Raw genomic sequence first — 19,248 nt, forward strand, 5'->3', positions numbered from 1 at the left:
TAAATATATTTATATAATAATTATAATATGATATACAATATAGTGGCTAAAAATTATTATATTTATAGTAATATTAATAATAATAACAACAAATAAATTATAAAACAATAATATTAATAACAAAAATACACATATTTTTGTTAGTTTTTAAACGTTTATTATCATTAAATACACAGTTATTTTATAAACGATATAATAATACCATATAATAATAAAAGTGATTGAATTGCCAAACATTTTGTAAACAAAAACATTAAATTAAATGATCAGTACTGACACCTATTGATTAATAGATAATATATTTTGTGTTTGATTTAAAAAATAAGTTATTATAAATTTTTATATAATTTATGTATCATATAATATGACAAATAAAATATCATATATTTGCTTTAAAAAATGTCATTTTTAAAAACAATATTCAATTTATCATTAAGCTAATAAATCAAATTTAAATATGTATTTAAATAACAATTTTTTAGTAAACAAAAATAATAATTTAATTATTATCATTATAATTTGCTTTTTGGATAAACTTAATATATCAATATTTATATTTTTAAACTTTTAAAAATTTAATTTAAATTATAATATAAGGTTTAAATGATTTTGATTTTCGTATATTTTTATGTAATATTATTTTCATAGAACAGTACGTAAAATATTATAAGGAAAAGTGAAAAAATAATAATATAATGATTTTTTTGGTTTTTATATAATATAAAAATATAATTAACTACGATTTAAATAAACTATAATTAATTAATTTATAAAAATTCATAAATAATAATTTAATTTAAATAGAAAATTAATATTATTTAATATTTTATTTTTGTAAATATTTTATTTAGCAAAACATTCTTATTATTGTATATTAAGGTTTTAATAATATAAATAAAATTTAATTATAAATGTAACAAATAATTACTACAATAATCGTATTTTATACCTTTAAAAATATATTATAATTAAGTTCATTGAAGTTACTTAAACAAAACAAAAATATTAATGATAAATCAAACAATTGTTTTATTAAAATAAAAAATAATATTTTGCTATTTATAATTTATTTTTTACATAAATAAAGATTACACTTTATCTAACATTTTAAATTAGAGCCAAATATATTATTAATACATACAGTAGTTTATTAAAGATAAAAATGTATTGATCTTAAATTATTGAATAAATATCTTATAAATAACATAGCTATTAATATCCAAGTTTATAAATTTAACAAAAAATAAGCTATTAATAAAAATAAATGTGAATATTTATTTTAACATCAAAATGACTATTGGTTTACAATATATAGAAAAAATTGGTTAAAAATGCTATTTAATAAAATCCATAAACTTAACATTATATTCTTATCAAACAAACAGAAAACTAAATTTTTTGGACAAACTTTCAAATATTATGCAAAAAAAGAAAGAGAGACTCACATTATTATGCAAACATCAATATATTTTAGCAGTTATTATAATATATGAGAAATATTTGATTGATTTTTTATACATATATTTATACAGTATATATACATTTATACTGTTTATGTGTTAAACTGTAAGTGTTGTTGGTTTAGCTCAAGAGCTCAATGCTATTCACGAGAAAATAGATTATAAACCAAATTACAAGTGGAGTAGTGTTTCCTCCTTTACATTAGTGTCTCTCACAACTCAATCATATCATCGGCTAATGTATGCATTATTACATGTCATTGTATTGACACACAGTTTGTATCACTTTTTTTGTTATACGCGTTAAACACAACACCACTTTTTTATCGGATACAAAGGTTTGCTTTAAAGTCGACATTAAGCCTAAACCTATCGCACAGACCTATCAGGAAAGGGTATCTTTTTATTTAGAAGACTATTCATATTGATTACATGTAAGAGAGTTATATTCAGATAGTTTACCCCTCATAATATACATTATTATATGCAAAGCTAACAGTGTTTTGTCATTTTAAAAAAATATAAATACAATCCATTGTAATAATAGAAAATTAAAGATATTGGGATTGTGTATGTATGGGATGTATAGAGATTTGGCTACATTTTTGCAATAAAAACATTCAATCTTACAGTGCCGGCACAGTATACACAGTATATATTTATATTAATAAATGAAACACTGGGATGACTATTGAAAACTAAGTACAATATCAGTGAATATAGAGTTTAGTTTGCAAATCAACAAAATAAAAGTTTTTCTAGAAATTATTCAACAAATAATATTATATTAATATATTGAATGTAATTCATCCATAAACTTTTAATAATATTTCAGTCAAATGTTTCATTAATATTAAAGTTTATATTTGCAAGAATGTGTCGTTTGATGGGCTACACACTTGATGATGATGTGATCCATACACATACCAGTGCTCGGCATAACTGGTCCACACATTTGGGATGCCCTACACTTATGTAGGGTTACACCCACTGTCGACTGACTCGTATAAATGATGGCAAACGCTTTAAACATATATATCTAATTGTCAAGACTTTTAAGTACAGGAATAGAGAACGAGTTTAAGACTATTGGAGACATCGATTTGAAGACATTAGACGAACATATATTAATATATAGTCATAAATTGTGAGACATATCCATATGACATATCATAAAATTACATATCAATCGTCTCTTTGATATCATCTTTCATTGATTCATAAGTGCAGTCATTAGTGTATAAGATTTGAACGATTTCATCAAATGATGGCCTATTCAATGGATCTAAAGACCAGCAAAGAGACATCAATGCAAATACTAAATCGGAGCACAAGTCAGGCTTTGATAGTCGCTTTCCTCTCTCAATAAATCTAATTATCTCCCGGTTCTCCACATCGGTATACGGTTCATCACCATAACTATACATTTCCCATAACAGCACGCCATAGGACCAAACATCCGATGCGTGAGTGAATATACCGTACTTTAGCGATTCCGGTGCATACCATCTGATTGGCCAACGATCACCATTGGAAGCCTTATAGATGGCCTGATCTCGAGTAAGAGCACGAGATAAGCCAAAGTCGGAAATCTTAATTTGCTTTAATGACACAATCAATACATTTCTGGCGGCCAGATCTCGATGAACAAAGTGCTGACTCTTTAAATATCGCATACCTATTGCTATTTGAATGGACCAAAGTTTCAATTGACGAGTGATGTCCACACCATTAGGTTTATCAGTCAAATAGTCTACAAGACTGCCCATTGGCGCCAACTCTTGTATCATCATTAATGGCGGTCCAATGCATACGCCTAACAGTCTTATGATGTATTCATGTCTAAGACATGCCATGGTTTCCACTTCTTTAATAAAAATATTATTTAGATGTCTCGTATGTAAGCCCTGTTGACTCAATAATTTAACGGCAACTGAGATCTCGTTTTTTGAAGCCCTACTCCAAACTCCTTTAAATACCAGTCCATACTCTCCGTTGCCAATCAATGAACCAGTTTTTACATCATTTTTATTGATGAATAAAATTGATTTCAACTCTTTGTTGTGATCGTTACGCTCATTATAGACACTGTCAGCCGTTTTGTTTGTAGTTATGCCATGAATTAACATTTCATTAGTCGATATATCGATAAACGATGAAACGGGTGCACTCAGTCTTGAGGGTAGGCCATCACTATTTCTCATATGATAGTCAATCAGATGCTCTAATGAGGGCCAGTAGGGCCCACTGTCTATATAATAGTGATTAAAATTGTGTTGAATCTCAAAGTTATAAATCTTTTGAGTGCACGAAACGGTGAGCACATAATTGCCTTTTTTTGTGTCGCTTCTCCTAACAAGGTATGAGCCCTCTCTCATCGATGAGATTTCAAACAATTTATTGGTCGAATACCTACTTCTTAAGTGCTCATAAAGCCATTGATTTTTATGCTTAAATGCAAACACCGGTCGATTGGCATAAAAGTCACATAACTTTTGGCACTTAATGTGTTTTAATTGAAAGGCTATATCTGCGGGTCTATTGTTGTTAGCGTCACGCGGTTGAGGGGCAGCGCCCGACTCTAGTAATAGTTTTAAGACATCAATATTTCCATAATAAGCAGCGAAATGCATTGCAACCCATTTTTGGCCTATAGTTCGGTCATAGGTTCGGGCCTTTCCCTCGTTTATTAATAATTTGGCAAAAACTGGTTTATTAAGTTTCGCGCATAACTGTAATGCAGTTATAGATTCAAAGTCTCTACTATTGACATCAACGCCTGCTTTAATCAATTGTCTCACTATTTGATAGCCTTTTATTTCATCCAAATTCATAGCTATAAGCAAAGCTGTCCGACCCAACTCATCTCTGACCTCTAAGTTTGGTATGTTTTCGGCACATAAAATGTCGTTTACCAATGTTTGCAGACCACTGGCCACTGTTCTATGCAAAAGATTAGTCCGATCGGGCTTTAAAATGTCGTTTTCAGGCGGATTAATGCCTCGACAATAATCTTTTGGGACAAAAAAGCTATCATTGCTGTCATTAATCTTTTTCAAGTGTTTTAAAAGCACATCCAATCCGTGATAAATATCCTGTTTATTGATTGTAAAGAAAGGATCGGTACCTATCCTTTGAATCTGATAGTGAACTACAGATCCTTTATGTACACAACTGAGAACATAGTCGCCAACTGAAGAGACACTCTGACGGACTAAGAATAAGCCGTCAGACAAACCATTGTTTTTTAGTATGTCTTCCGCTTGATATCTGCTGATTGAACTAAAATACCAGTCATTACTATTGTTTTGGATATCATATGTTTTAATAGCTTTTTCTATATATTGATCATCCATTATGTCAACAATTTTTATCAAATTTAGTTTAAATAAAAATAGATTATATAATAAACCACAAAATTCGATGTTTAATTTGACATTTATTATAATATAATAAAAATTATCAAATTTTTCCCAAAACAATGTTATTTCATTTTATATAAAAATGATATAATATTTGATATAATATATTTAATACATTTTGTATTAAATTTCATAACAATTTTTAATTAATAAACGCCATTGTATTACATATTAATATAAATATGTATCAAACTCGACAATTTTAGACAAAATAAAAAAAGTTTTTTTTGTCATTTTTTTTGGTGTGTTGACATTTTAAGATAACATAATTTTATTTTTTATTTTGTCTTATCATTTAATAATTTTTTATCAGTAAAATAGTCAATCAAAAAAAAAATATTATATATATTATCATATAGTATTATTATTATGTAGTAATATTTTTAAGCAAAAAAATGAAAAAGGTTTAACAAAAAAAAATATTAATTGTCTTTTATCACATACTTTATTATATAAAATAGTATTATATTTCTTGGATAGTGAACAATATATAATATATTTATTCAAACTATAGTATACATTCAAATATCATGTCTAAAAAGATAACAATATTATTGTTAATTACTGTTAAATTTTTGTTTAACTAAATTTTGTTTAACTTTTTTCTAAATTCTAATTGAATAAAAAAAAGACAGAATTATTTCTATGTTATTTAACAATTGTCTGAAAATTACAATTAATTACCAACAATAACAAACACAGTATAGTTTGTTAAATATTAAATGGGATTTTTAGTTTTAAAAAAATCTAATTCAAGATATAAATAAAAATAACACTAAATTGTTTGAATTAATTAATGACAATGTTTTCAATTAAATTCTTTTAAGTGTATTTCACATATATTGCTATTTCATATATATATATATATAAATTATATAATATATATAACTGTTTATTTAAAAATATTATTTATTATTCACAAAAGAGAGTAAACCCTATAGATAAAAGAGGGAAACGGGTTATGAATTTTATATTAATGAGAGGCAGAGTATGTATGTGTATATAAATTGTATTATAGCTGCTATAAACTAATGTAATGCCAGTGATTTATTTTGAAAAATTAGTTGAGATAAGACACTGCTTATTGTTTGGGTTAAGAAAAGGATGAACAACGATATGAATTAATCACAAATGAATCTCATTATTGAAATTATTACCAGAAATCATAAAAGCAATGATTATGAGGGGCTTCAAAGTTACTATTATTAGACAGTACTATATATAGTAATTTATATATAGCAAATTATATAGTAGTAATAATGTGTTAACTAGAATTGCTTTTACTTACAATACATTTGAAAAATTTAATAAACGATACAATGTTTTTAAATTAAACTAAATTTTAAATGTTAAATGCAAGGAAATAGTGTATAGATAGATATGAAAGGGTAGTCATGTTATTCATAAATATAAAGTGTCATAAAAGCAATATTACTATTTGGTTGTAGTAGTCATCTCCCGATTAACTTTATTATGATAACTGAAAATAGTTTCTACATTTTGTCTATAGTTTTTTTCAAATAACTGAAAGAGAGAGAGAGAGAGAGAGAGAGAGAGAGAGAGAGAGAGTTCAATAAATGTAACAAATCTATACAATACATAAAGATACAATAATATTTAGTAAATTAATTATTCATAGTTATTTATATACTGTATATGTTAAATCCTTTAGTGATTTGTTTTAAAATTTAATAATTACAAATCTTAAAATAATAATAAATTAATATAAACTAATAAAATTTTTGTAATATATTGTAATAATTATTAAAATGTTAATAAAAAAATTATTCTAATTTAAATATACCATATATTATCTTAATGAGTTAGTTTAAAAAGTGGTGATATTATATTTTCTAAAGCTTACAATTGTTGTTATTAATAAATAAAATTGTTTTAAAATTATTATAAATTATATGATTTATAAATTTAATTTACGCTAAAATTAAATGCATTAATTATTTTTTTTTAAATATTTATAAAACATATCAAAATTTTAATGAATAAAATTGTCAAGTCTGAATCAATGTGTTATATAATATATAAATTTTATGACATTTATTAGTAATAAAATTGAAAACTACATAACATTACATTTGTACGTATTTTACAATAGTGTTATAAACAATAAGAAAGTGTTGTTTTTAATATTTTTATGTTATACACAAATTTACTGCAAATTTTTGTGTGTAAAGCATTCCAGTAGGGAGTCTATTACTGAGCACCGGGATATTTACTACTATATGTGCATTTTATTACCGTTATGATTATCATATCTCTCATATATCCCTTTTTTATTGCCTATTTCTATGCAGGACTTATATCTTATAAACCAATTTTGATTGCGTATAATACAATATATAGACGTTTTGTGTTTTGTTCAACTTTCTTTGTTGAAATAATTTTACAAAATAACATATATTGAAATATATTTAAATGTCTGTAAAAAACAAAATAGTAGACTATTATAAGCAATACTTTTCCAATCAAAATAATTTGCAAAATATAGATAAACAGCTGCAGAACTACATTAGCAGACACATCATATAAGGCATTATAAAAAAAAAAAGGTTTTCCTTTTGCACTTAAAATCCAATGTTTGCTTCAAAATTATATGAATATTCTGTATATATCACTATTAAATCCATGTGTATATGTGCTCATATCCTAGTGTCTCAAAATTATACCGTAAGTGAGTATGCCTTTAGTATAGCAAAATATAGGGACCAGTATTACACTGTATTACACAATGAGACACCACCTGCGATCACAATTGCCATAACAGTGTATTGTTAAACTGGTTCAATGACACAATCTCTTTACTTTTCTATATTACTATTAAAGCACATGAAAAACTAACTTTTTGACAATATATTATACATATACTCTAAAAAAGATAGACATTTTCTCATAACAAACTTTACAGTGATTTAAATATAAACCTTTAAAAGAAGAAAAAAAAGTTTGATATCTCTTCTACTTTACACACATTAGTGTGTTTTATACATTACTGTGTTTTTGGTGTAAATAGTACACAAAAAACATAGTTATTAATGTTTTTAATTTTTACGTTAACCGTTAATAACTCACTATTATATACAAAATGATATAAAATAGTTTATTTGAAAGGAATAGTAGTGTGAATGTGAAAATTGGCTTAATTTATAGGGACTGCCATTTAAATGAATGAATAGATTGTAATAGTGCTGAAAGGAAAAGAGGCATTAAAGGGGAGCTAATGAATGGTACGACAAATATATCATACATTCAAACGGTTAAACACTACTGAACTTGAAATACAATAATAATAAACAATGAGTTGTTATTTATTGGATCGTAAACTTGATTAGCATTTTAGTGGTCATATATTTGCAATGTTTTTGAATATATTTCCATATTAAATATATTACAGAATATATTCATAAAAATAGTGACAATTTAATAATGTTTGGGCGATTTTAGGGCTCAGAGATCAAACTTTTGATCCTAAACCTAATAATAAAACCACCCAATCATCATATATATGAAAACAAACAAATAATTCATTCAATGAATATACAGTATATTCTTTGCATTACTTTTACTGTTTAGTAAAATAAACATAGGTTGATGTCTAACAGGTATATTATTAATATATATAAAACTTTCGTAAAACTAATAAAAAGTAATAAAGTTTTTTAAATATTAGTTTTGTAGTCTACTGTATTGTCAACTGTAATCTACATTAAGCTAATGACATGAGAGTTCAAATATAATAAAAAATACAATTTTTAAATAAACACATTTGTATATAACTTATATAATGTGTGGATATTGTGATATTTATAGTTAAATAAATGAGTATAAAATATATAAACCAATGTTTTTATTATTAGTTTTAAAACGAAATTTTTTTAAAGTATCCAATAGTAACCAATTTTCACAAAAAATATATATCGTATATAAAAATACACTACAATAATAAAGTATAAGTACAATCACTTGTTTAAATATAAGCTGATAGACCCTAAGCTGGAGAATAGTTGGCAATGAATTGTAGACCTGTTTTAATTATAAGTGTTATACCATTGGTATAGCCAACAGCACAACTACTACTGACTCATACAACACGGCATTGCATGATATGCTCCACCAGTTTGTGCTGTGCTTTACTTTTTTTTGTTTTGTCAGATTCATACAATTGCTATGTTATATCAGCGGATCTCTCTCTCTCTCTCTCTCTCTCTCTCTTTCTTTCTTTCTCTCTCTCTTTCTGACTCTCCCCTCACAAACCAACTGATTCACTGTTAACAACTAATCATAGTATGTCTAACTATATCTACTTTTTCCCTTCACATTCACAACCACTCCAATGTCCTCCACTTTCAACAATAATAGTCAGTAATACCGGAGTAAAACACATTATAAAGAATGAGTTGAGTTCACGCACTATAATATAGCAGTGAATAAAACAAAACCTCTCTCTCTCTCTCTCTCTCTCACACTCACACACACACACACACACACACACACACACACATCTAGTCTTTTATAATATACTGTATATATCATCAACTCTTGTCCTCTTTATTCAAGTGTTTTTATCACAAAAGTCTCTCTCAAATACAGTCACTCTATTTTTAGCAAAAATTTATGTAACAAACTTTGGCCTAAAACGAAACTTTCGTGTCTTTCAATAAAAAACATATTTATATACAATATTCAAAAAATAAAATAAAATATATTATAGAGGGATTGACATTTAAATATACAGTATATATATTTTAACTATTACTATTACATACTACAGAATAGTTGTATTTAAATTAGAAATAATGTGATATTTCTCATGACTTACAGTTAGGCATATGAATACAATAATATATTTTATTATATAATAAATAATTGGTATAACACTATAATTAAATGTATATTAGTAGTTGAAAAAAATAAAGTATAGCACAGTAGTTAGTATAGTAGTGTATAATATATGCTAATTATAAATATCAAGTTGTAATGAGAAAATTATTGAATGTTTGAAGCTATCGGTAAATTTGTGATAAACTAATTATTTTGATTAATATCAGATTGAATGGGTAACAAATTAAACAATTTTATATAGCTGTAAAAAATGTTAGATATATTGTATATAATAAAACAAAATAACAGTTATATCATATATGTATTTAAATGGTTAACATTATACTGTAATTAAGAAATTATATTATTTTTGTATTTTTATTAAACTATGTTGATGTTTGCAGTCTATTATTTTTTGCCGACTCTTTGTTTATAAAACATAGGGAAAGGGATATCGATGGAGAGCTAACATCATATATTAATATCAGCTGAGGGATAGGTATTGCACACAATATTTATTTTTTGTTTTGAAACATTGAAAGCGCTTATCTATTTTGTGTGCTTAGTGTGTGTGTGTGTGTGTGTGTGTGTGGTATGATATTGTATGGTATGGTTGGTGAGCATGACTGGAGGAAAGGCATGAATCGCACTCACATCACAATTATTTATCGATTTGAGAATCAAATTTATCGGAAATTCGTCTGCTTTCACAAAATTACATGTGAGTGATGTGTGGACTATAAGAGTGGCAACTCTTGAGACACATATCACCGCCGAAATCAAACATATTGTCAAAAATCGTGTCAATGAATACCTGTATTTCAAATGGCATTCATTTGACTCTAAAAAGAAGACATTTTGTTGCAAATGCTTCTCAAATAAACTTCTCATTGGATTAAGTACTGCATTGACAGTCAAAACATAACAAAGCACTGGTTTTTTAGAGATGTGGTGCCAATAGTAGAGCAAAATAGAGTAGACTTTTAAATAGAGAGCATATATAACAAAACATACAATACGTATAGCACTTAGAACACAGTTTTTGTGATGAGAATGCAATGTAGGCATGCGTTACATGAGTTAGAAGAGAGTGGTAGACGAGAGATGTATGGAATGGCAATTGTGAGCACTTGGAGTACAAGTGGATGCCGTTGTTTATAGTCATAGTCCTCCTGCTTTGGTAGTGGTGCTGATGGTGTGTATGTATTTTGGTGTTTGAACCAATTGAAGCTTATGGTTTGATCCAATCGCTAAAATGGCTGAGTATTAGCCACAATACCAGGTTGTGTAAGTTCCCATCGCTGGCGCTATCGATATAACGATTGTCTGCTTCTTTGACGAACCCTTTAAACCGATCGTTAAATTTCATCGACAGACTGGTAGAGGAGTGCTTTAGGAGTGTCTGTTGTTGTAGCGGTCGATGCATTTTGATTGCCATTGAAACGGATCGAAGCGCGCAAATCATGGAAAACATGGGCTCAGAGTTGGCCGACCAGCAAATGGGCGGTGGCAGCAGTCATACCAGTGCTGATGACAACCACAGTGATGAAAGCGGTGTCCCAACAGTTGATAACATCGAAACAGTCGAGTCAGTCGATAGTGTTGGCAGTTGTGTTGAACCTCCAGAGTTATTGCCGGCCCATGAAATCGCTGATGAAATAGCCGCCAATAGAGCTGTTACCGACTCACCTGATGGTGACGTTGTCGATGATATAGACGAAGAAGTTGATAATTGTGAAGAACCAGACGTTGAAGCCGACGTATCGGACGTGGTAACAGTTCCCGTATCAAGCGGTATGATTGATGCCAGTGACTTTCGGGGGGTGCTCTCCGAGCCCACCTATCAGACACTTAACGGGCGAATGACGCCTCCGGGCTTCACTACATCCAGTTCTTACGCCACATTAACGCCACTACAACCGTTACCGCCGATCTCAACCATGTCCGACAAGTTCACCCACCATTATGGCCATCCCGGCAACGGGGGCTTCACTTTAATGCATATGCAAAACACTAGTCTTGGTATGAATGCTAATCAATACCAATACGACAAATTAGGTACAGCTATGGCAGCTGCAGGTATGAACATGTCAAACATGTCACCAACTCTTGGTGTTACCACAGGCCATCACCATCACCATCATGTGTCGGCCGCTCAGATCATTAACACAAACGGCGGGATTCATTCACACCACTCAACGACAATACCCTCTCCGCCCTATCACTCAAACGGATTACATTCCCCGGACAAGAGTCTGTCGCCGACCAATGGTTACGACTATACATTAAGACAAGGCTCACCTCAAAGTCCGTCATCTGTTAATTTACATTCGCCGACATCATTAATGCCAGCCCTCAATGGACTACCAACGAGTCCACCTTCAAGTCACATACCATCTCCACCGCCGCCCACCTCAGCACACGTGTCATCGATGAGTTCAGTTCCCATAACAGTAAGTGGTGTCCTTACTTCGGTCACTGCACCTCAGCAACTGATTCATTCTCATGGCACCCAACACGTTAAGGTGGCCACCACTCTGACCGCTGCACCGCAACCAATCACAGTCTTACAGGCAGTCACTCCAACCCCCGCTGCTATTGCACCGACCGCTCAAACGGTCACTATAGTACAGGCGGCCACTGCAGGCATTAGTAACTTAGCCACAACTATAGTATCAACACCTGTCGCTGTTGTTACCACTGCTAATGCTCTCAATCATCAGCAGCACCAACTCAATCAAATCAAACAACAACAACAACAGCAACAGCAGCAGCAGCAACAACAACAACAACAACAACAGCAACAACAACAACATATTGTCAGCATTGGCGCCAATAACACTAAGCAGACCACTATCAGCAACAATACTGCTGTGACGCAAACCTCTTCGTCGGCTTCAAACAATGGCGCCGACGATATCGAGGAGATCAACACCAAAGATCTCGCACAACGGATTAGTGCAGAACTGAAACGTTATTCCATACCACAGGCTATCTTCGCACAGAGAGTCCTGTGCCGATCACAGGGAACACTGTCCGATCTGCTCCGGAACCCTAAGCCATGGAGCAAACTCAAGAGCGGACGCGAGACATTCAGACGGATGCAGAAATGGTTGGAAGAACCGGAGTTCCAGAGGATGTCTGCTCTCAGGCTCGCAGGTAAGGGGACACACATTTGTCATGTCATCACTTATTTTAGCACAAATTTCCCATTTGTTTTTAATATTGTCTATAAATTATTGTCAAAAATAGTTTCCTTTTATTGACACAATATATTCAATATTTTTAAAAAAATATTTGTATATACACTGTATATTATACAGTATTAATTTTTTATATATAAATAATAATAATTATTATTATTTAAAACGCATTTATTATATTTTGTATAAATATTTTTAGATTTTTATCTTAAGTCTAGAGTGTTATGTCAAACAATTTTATTTATTATATTTTTATTTTATTGTTACACACAGACATAGTTTGCTTGTTTTTCAATTGTTACAAATTATATCATAAAATTTTATTTAGTTGTTATGTTTTGCCATTATTTGTATGTAAATATTTATGTGTTATTGCATTTTTATATAATTTAAACTATTTTATTAATTGTTATTTATAAATACACATTGTTTGTTTATTTTAAAAATTAATTATTTGTTATGAATTTGTATTTATTTTTAATTTGTTTTATGTTATTATTATATTTTAAATATAATTTTTTTATCACACAGTTTATTATTTAAATAAAATATAATTTTAAAAATTTTATTTACACCACACAAAATTATATTCATATTATATTATTTGTTATGTTATATATATATTATATTTTATACTATACTTTAAATTTAAAAATATAACTTTATATATAATTTATACGATATTTTTTAAATACAGTATAGTTTGGTATAATATTGTAGTTATTACATAATATGCAAAAACTATACTGACATTAATGCGAAGTTATGGTACATTAAGTCTCCTTTTGAATAATACTTCAATTCATCTCTTCAGTCGCTAAAAAAATAACATTTTTTACATAAAAACATAAGCCCTGTAAAGAGCACCTGACAATTGAACAGTTCATATGATTGTTCAATACTTTATCTCTCAATAATGTAAAAAAAATCATTTAAAATAACTTTTTTTTATTAGTGGTTAACCAAAAATTAAAATTAATGTAAACACTATTTAAAACAGATTGTAAATTAAAAAGAGTTTTGTGAAATGTAAATTTTATAATATAAGTACTGTATTGTGAAATATAACTACAATATTTATATTTAGTGAATTTATGGGCAATTTTTACTGTTTATATGATAACAACATTTATATTGCCATAAATTCACAATTCATTTCACTTTTATTTTGTTGTTGAAGTTTGTCTGTCATTGAATTCTCGGTCGATTTGTTGCCGCATTTTTGAATAATACAGTATATAATAATAATAATAATATTCATAATATAATATTATATCTCATGTTATATAACAACGTGTATTGTTTTGCTGTCTTTGATTGATTTGTTTAAAGCATAAATATGATTATCTCTCTCTCTCTCTCTCTCTCTCTCTCTCACACACACACATACACACACACACATACACACACATACATACATACATATAGACAGATAAACAAATAAACATATTAATATATACTGTTAAGTTAAAATGAGATATAATATTAGAAAATGCTATAAATTTTTTCAAATTATTTAAATATATAATATTGTTAAAAAAACTAAAACGCTTTACATGAAAAAATAATACTTAGATCTAAATTATTATATTTATATATTTTTCTTTTGATAATTATTTCACAAATAATTTTCAAATACATTAAAAGCTTACTTAAATTAATGAACATTACATTATACAGTATATATATATATATATATATTATAATTATATATAAATTATAATTATAAAAACAATTTCATTAGAGCATAAAATATTATATAATTCTAATCCTTATTCAATGGGATAATAATTGAGTTAAAATAATAAATTGCAAAATAACATTCATTTTATGTCTCAATTCAAACTTATATAAATTTATGTAAATTATTTTCATTGTTTCATTGAATAAGTCTTTATTTATTTAATATTATTTTAACATTTATACAAGTATTACTAACAATTTTACAATGTTATTACAAGTTTTATTTATTTTTACAAATTTATAACATTGAAATAATACTTTCTAATAAATTATTGAAAATTAAATTATCTATAATTTTTTTCAATAAAAAATTTGATAAATTTTTTACAAATTTACAAATATAATAGTATTTATATAAATTCTATGATATCATAAATGACATATATTTTTAAAATTATCTAAGTATTGATTATTAATTTTTATTATAGATTTCTCTATCATTTTCTCATAAATTTTAAAGTGTTTGTCAGTTTTATTGACAGAAAACATATTACAATGATTTGTTTATTTTTGTTGTTGAATTTTATTGTCAACTATTATAACGATTGTTTATATTGCTTCATGTGTTATATCAATAATTTCCAATAGGGTTTCAATTATTCATAATAATATAAAAATTCAATGAACTTGAAGTAAAACATAAATTTATTATTAATCTCTAAATTTATCTTATAATTACTATTAAGATACCTATCAATTATTATAATATTATTATTATAACTAAAAATAAATGAATACTTTTTAGTATTAGTTTTTTTAATATTTTATAAATCATTAATATATAATTAACCATAGATATATATTTTAATGCATTTAAATGATGTTATATGATATTTTCAATATAAACTTAACAGTTTTTATATAATATCAACAAACCATCAAAAATTTACTTTATTTTATATGATTGGACGCATCAATTGATGTTATCTTAATTAAAACGATTTTCCAATTGTTACTAATAATATTATTTTATTGAAAATTTTTTCTTATATTGTTTACATAAAAGTTGGTAATAAAACACTTGTGTGAAACAATTTAAATAATAGACAGAAAATAAAAACACAATTATATATTTAATAGTAGTAACCTTTATGTGACTATCAAACCTGTTTATATCATAATTAATCCATATGTGCTAGACATATATTTTTTGTATTAAATAATCATTATAGTTATACTACCGGTATATAATATTTATTTAATATTGGATGTGTACTTAAACCAGATAATTGTTTATTTCTAAAAAATATTTACTTAATTTATAAATCTGTTTTTGATTATAAATATATTTTGAAAGTAAGTTAGTGTTTGTAATATTCATTTTTTGTCATAAAGCTATTAATATACTGTATTACCGGTATATATAATAAATTAGTATATATTATATAAATTGTAAGTAAGATTAAAAGTTAGGGTTAGTTTATATGATGACTGTCAATGTCATCAATAGGTAAAAAATGAGATGATATGCTCTGTGATGTGTCAATGGGTTCCCAATTGGGTAACAAAAGTCCCTCAACAGTGATATACCGATAACTTGATAAATAAATGTGCGCTTTGTTTGTCTTATATTCAATTGTCTAATGTTATATCGGCTAAGTTATAATATAACCCAACAAAAAGCAATACATTTTAATATATACCGAGTACTGTATTATAACTTAATATTATAGTTGCTGTATATCACACACACATGCAATGCAAACCATTTGATATGTGTTAGTGTTGTCATAGAGATATTAAAACTCGGAATATAAGGGACCTCACCCTTGCATTCAACCCTATTATAAGGCTTATGTATGTTTCAGAGTGTGTGTGTGTGTGTGTGTGTCTGTGTGTGTGTTGGCATCAATTTGATGCCTACTCTCATACATAGAGTACAGTGTATCCACAAATTCTCATAGTTTTACCAAATAATGACTCACAAATATACCATCTCTTTTGAATAGTTGTGTTGAATGAGAGTATAGCCATAAGTGAGACAACAGAATAAAGCTATTGTTTTCACTACTAATTTAGTTCACAAAACTGGTCGTCTATTTCTCTGTAGTGACACCGCAGGGCTTTTCATATGTTGGAAAACCTCACTAAATATAAATAATATTATATATAAAGAAAAATATAGTATTTGATGATGTTTTGGGAGTTTAACAACTGCTGCTAACAAATAGAGCAAATAAATATAAATGTATTATTAATATATCTTTATTTTGTTGCTTTTGCATAAAATTCATAGCGTTTTTGTTGTTGTTATGTTGTTTTGTTGCTTATTTTAAAAAAACATTTAATTTCATATCAAATCTTATTAATCAAACAATATTTTAAGTAATTTAAAACACAGACATAAATTAGCCGCAAATATTTCATATTAATTTGGCGATAAATTAGAGGAAAAAGATAATATTTTTGGATAAAGAAAGAGAGAGAGAAAGAGAAAGAGAAAGAGAAAGAGAGAGAGAGAGAGAGAGAGAGAGAGAGAGAGAGAGAGAGAGAGAGAGAGCATATAATATATTAAGAGTAAGTGAGATATAAAGATGCTGTATTAGTTGTGAACTCCAAGTGCTGACATTGCATTTATGGCATTACTAACTGTGCATTGAAATGACAATAAACTAGATATAAGAAATTTACGTTAGAAATACATACCATAAGAGTGCGATTAGTTTTGCTTATTGATAGATATATTGCTTTTACTATTATATGTAACGAATACTTACTCTTATAAATGACATTTAAATATTAGTCCATATATTACTTGAAATGATTTGTCAACCGTAACCAATAAATACTTTCATAAGTTATCAACTTTTATGGCATATAAATAGCGCTTTTAAAAAACATTTTTATTTATAACATATTTAAATATATGCTGTATTGCAAATTTATTAATTTTTTGTGAATATTATTTTAAATGTTTTAAATAATTATAATAATTAAAAATATAAAATTTTAAAAGTATTTTTGTTCAAATTCATAGTTTAGTTGATAACAATATAAAATATTTGAATACATTACAACAGTAATTAAGTTAAACTAATTAAAAAATGTTATTTGTCTGATATAATATAAAAGCAAAGTTGTTTATAAAATATATTATAATATATAAATAATACAGAAAGTTATTATATAATAACAAAGTACCTTAAAGTTGTAACTTATTATAATCAAAATACAATTACTATATAATAATTTTTTTGTGGATATTTTCATACTTTATAAAATACATTCAAAGTAAAATTAAAAATTATAATTATAAAATAATAAGTAATTTATATGTTATAATTTTAATTTATAAATTATGATATATTTATTTAAGCTTATATATAAATATTAAATATATAGTATGATTTTAACCAAAAAATATTATATAAATGTCCATTTATTATATTAAAGTATTTACATAAAATGAAATAATAGTGATGCGTGTCTACTAAATAATCATTAAAAAGTCTAATGTTATACTTATTTAAAACTAAGTATAATTTTTTATAATTCTTATTTTGTTTTATAATATTTTCAATGTGTTTCGTAATACAAAATAATTTTTATCATAATATTGTTGTGTTTATATAAGAACATAAATATTTAATAATAAAAAAACTTTATAAAGCTATATAATAATTTTAAGGTTAATAAACTAAATATAATAACATTATATCAAAAGCAATAGTAAAGAAAATGTCTTTTATTATTACTTATATTTATATATACCGTATACTGTATACAGTATATATTATAAGTACATATACAGTATACAAATGACAAATTTTTATTTCAATTTTATATATTTATATATTATATTTTTCAGTGAAACAATTATTTTACAACTATTTTTATATTATTTATATAGTGTTTTAGTAAAAATAAAAAATTATCAGACAAAAATGTAGTTTAATAATAATAATAATAATAATAATAATAATAGTAGCTGATATATAATACTTTATATGCAATGAAAATTATTAGTGATGACATATATTTATTACTGATGGACAAAAAATACAAAATAGACAAACAAACAAAATAGTTATTTCATGTAAAATATCTTATATAAAAAACAGTAATTTAGAAAATCCTAAACTTATATAATTTTTTTTATTTTTCTGTGCTTTTTATATATATGTTTAAGAGATTAAGACAAGACATTTACAGAGAGTATTAAACTTATGTTTACACAAATAATACTCCAGTTTTGTTGTGTGCGTCAAAGTTAACAGCAATCAAGTCGTTGCCAACAAATATTTTCAATCGCTATATAATCTCTTTATAGAAACTGATATAAGACGATGTAATTGAAAACATTTTTTTCAGTATCGTATGTTTGTGTGTGTGTGTGTGTGTGTGTGTGTGTGTGTGTGTATGTGTGTGTGTATGTGTGTGTATGTGTGTGTGTGTATGTGTGTGTATGTGTGTGTGTATGTGTGGGTGTGTGTGTCTATGTGTTTGTCGCATATAAATCCCAAAAGCATTGACACTCTGTAGAGACACTAGTTATTTGTATAGTTGGATAATCTTCATCATCAATAAATATACACTGATTTTAATTTGTTATTAAACTAAAAAAATAATAATATTCTTAATATC

General features: G+C 26.6%; 2 protein-coding genes across 5 annotated transcripts in view; one reads left to right on the plus strand and one right to left on the minus strand.

Moving 5' to 3' along the window:
- Positions 1 to 2,638: 2,638 nt before the first annotated feature.
- Positions 2,639 to 4,816, minus strand: LOC128960366 (tyrosine-protein kinase HTK16-like). Its single transcript, XM_054306437.1, has one exon. The coding sequence runs from the start codon at positions 4,814 to 4,816 to the stop codon at positions 2,639 to 2,641; it is 2,178 nt and encodes a 725-aa protein (XP_054162412.1).
- A 6,000-nt stretch (positions 4,817 to 10,816) lies between these two features.
- The window catches only part of LOC128959549 (hepatocyte nuclear factor 6-like), a 41,664-nt gene continuing 33,232 nt past the window's right edge, over positions 10,817 to 19,248 (plus strand). For 3 of the 4 annotated variants that reach the window (XM_054305527.1, XM_054305530.1, XM_054305528.1), the window contains exon 1: positions 10,817 to 12,877. In XM_054305527.1, coding sequence (XP_054161502.1) covers positions 11,182 to 12,877 — 1,696 coding nt within the window. In that variant the 5' untranslated portion in view covers positions 10,817 to 11,181. The remainder of the gene's footprint in view (positions 12,878 to 19,248) is intronic. The other variant, XM_054305529.1, reaches the window with a different exon arrangement.

This window comes from Oppia nitens, unplaced genomic scaffold, assembly GCF_028296485.1.
Source record: "Oppia nitens isolate AA-2021 unplaced genomic scaffold, nextdenovo-longstitch-racon4-pilon3 scaffold4_pilon_pilon_pilon, whole genome shotgun sequence".
Taxonomy (NCBI): domain Eukaryota; kingdom Metazoa; phylum Arthropoda; class Arachnida; order Sarcoptiformes; family Oppiidae; genus Oppia; species Oppia nitens.

Bases quoted from the DNA above. Each gene is read 5' to 3' on its own strand.
- LOC128960366 (XM_054306437.1), bottom strand. From the start codon at position 4,816: ATGGATGATCAATATATAGAAAAAGCTATTAAAACATATGATATCCAA.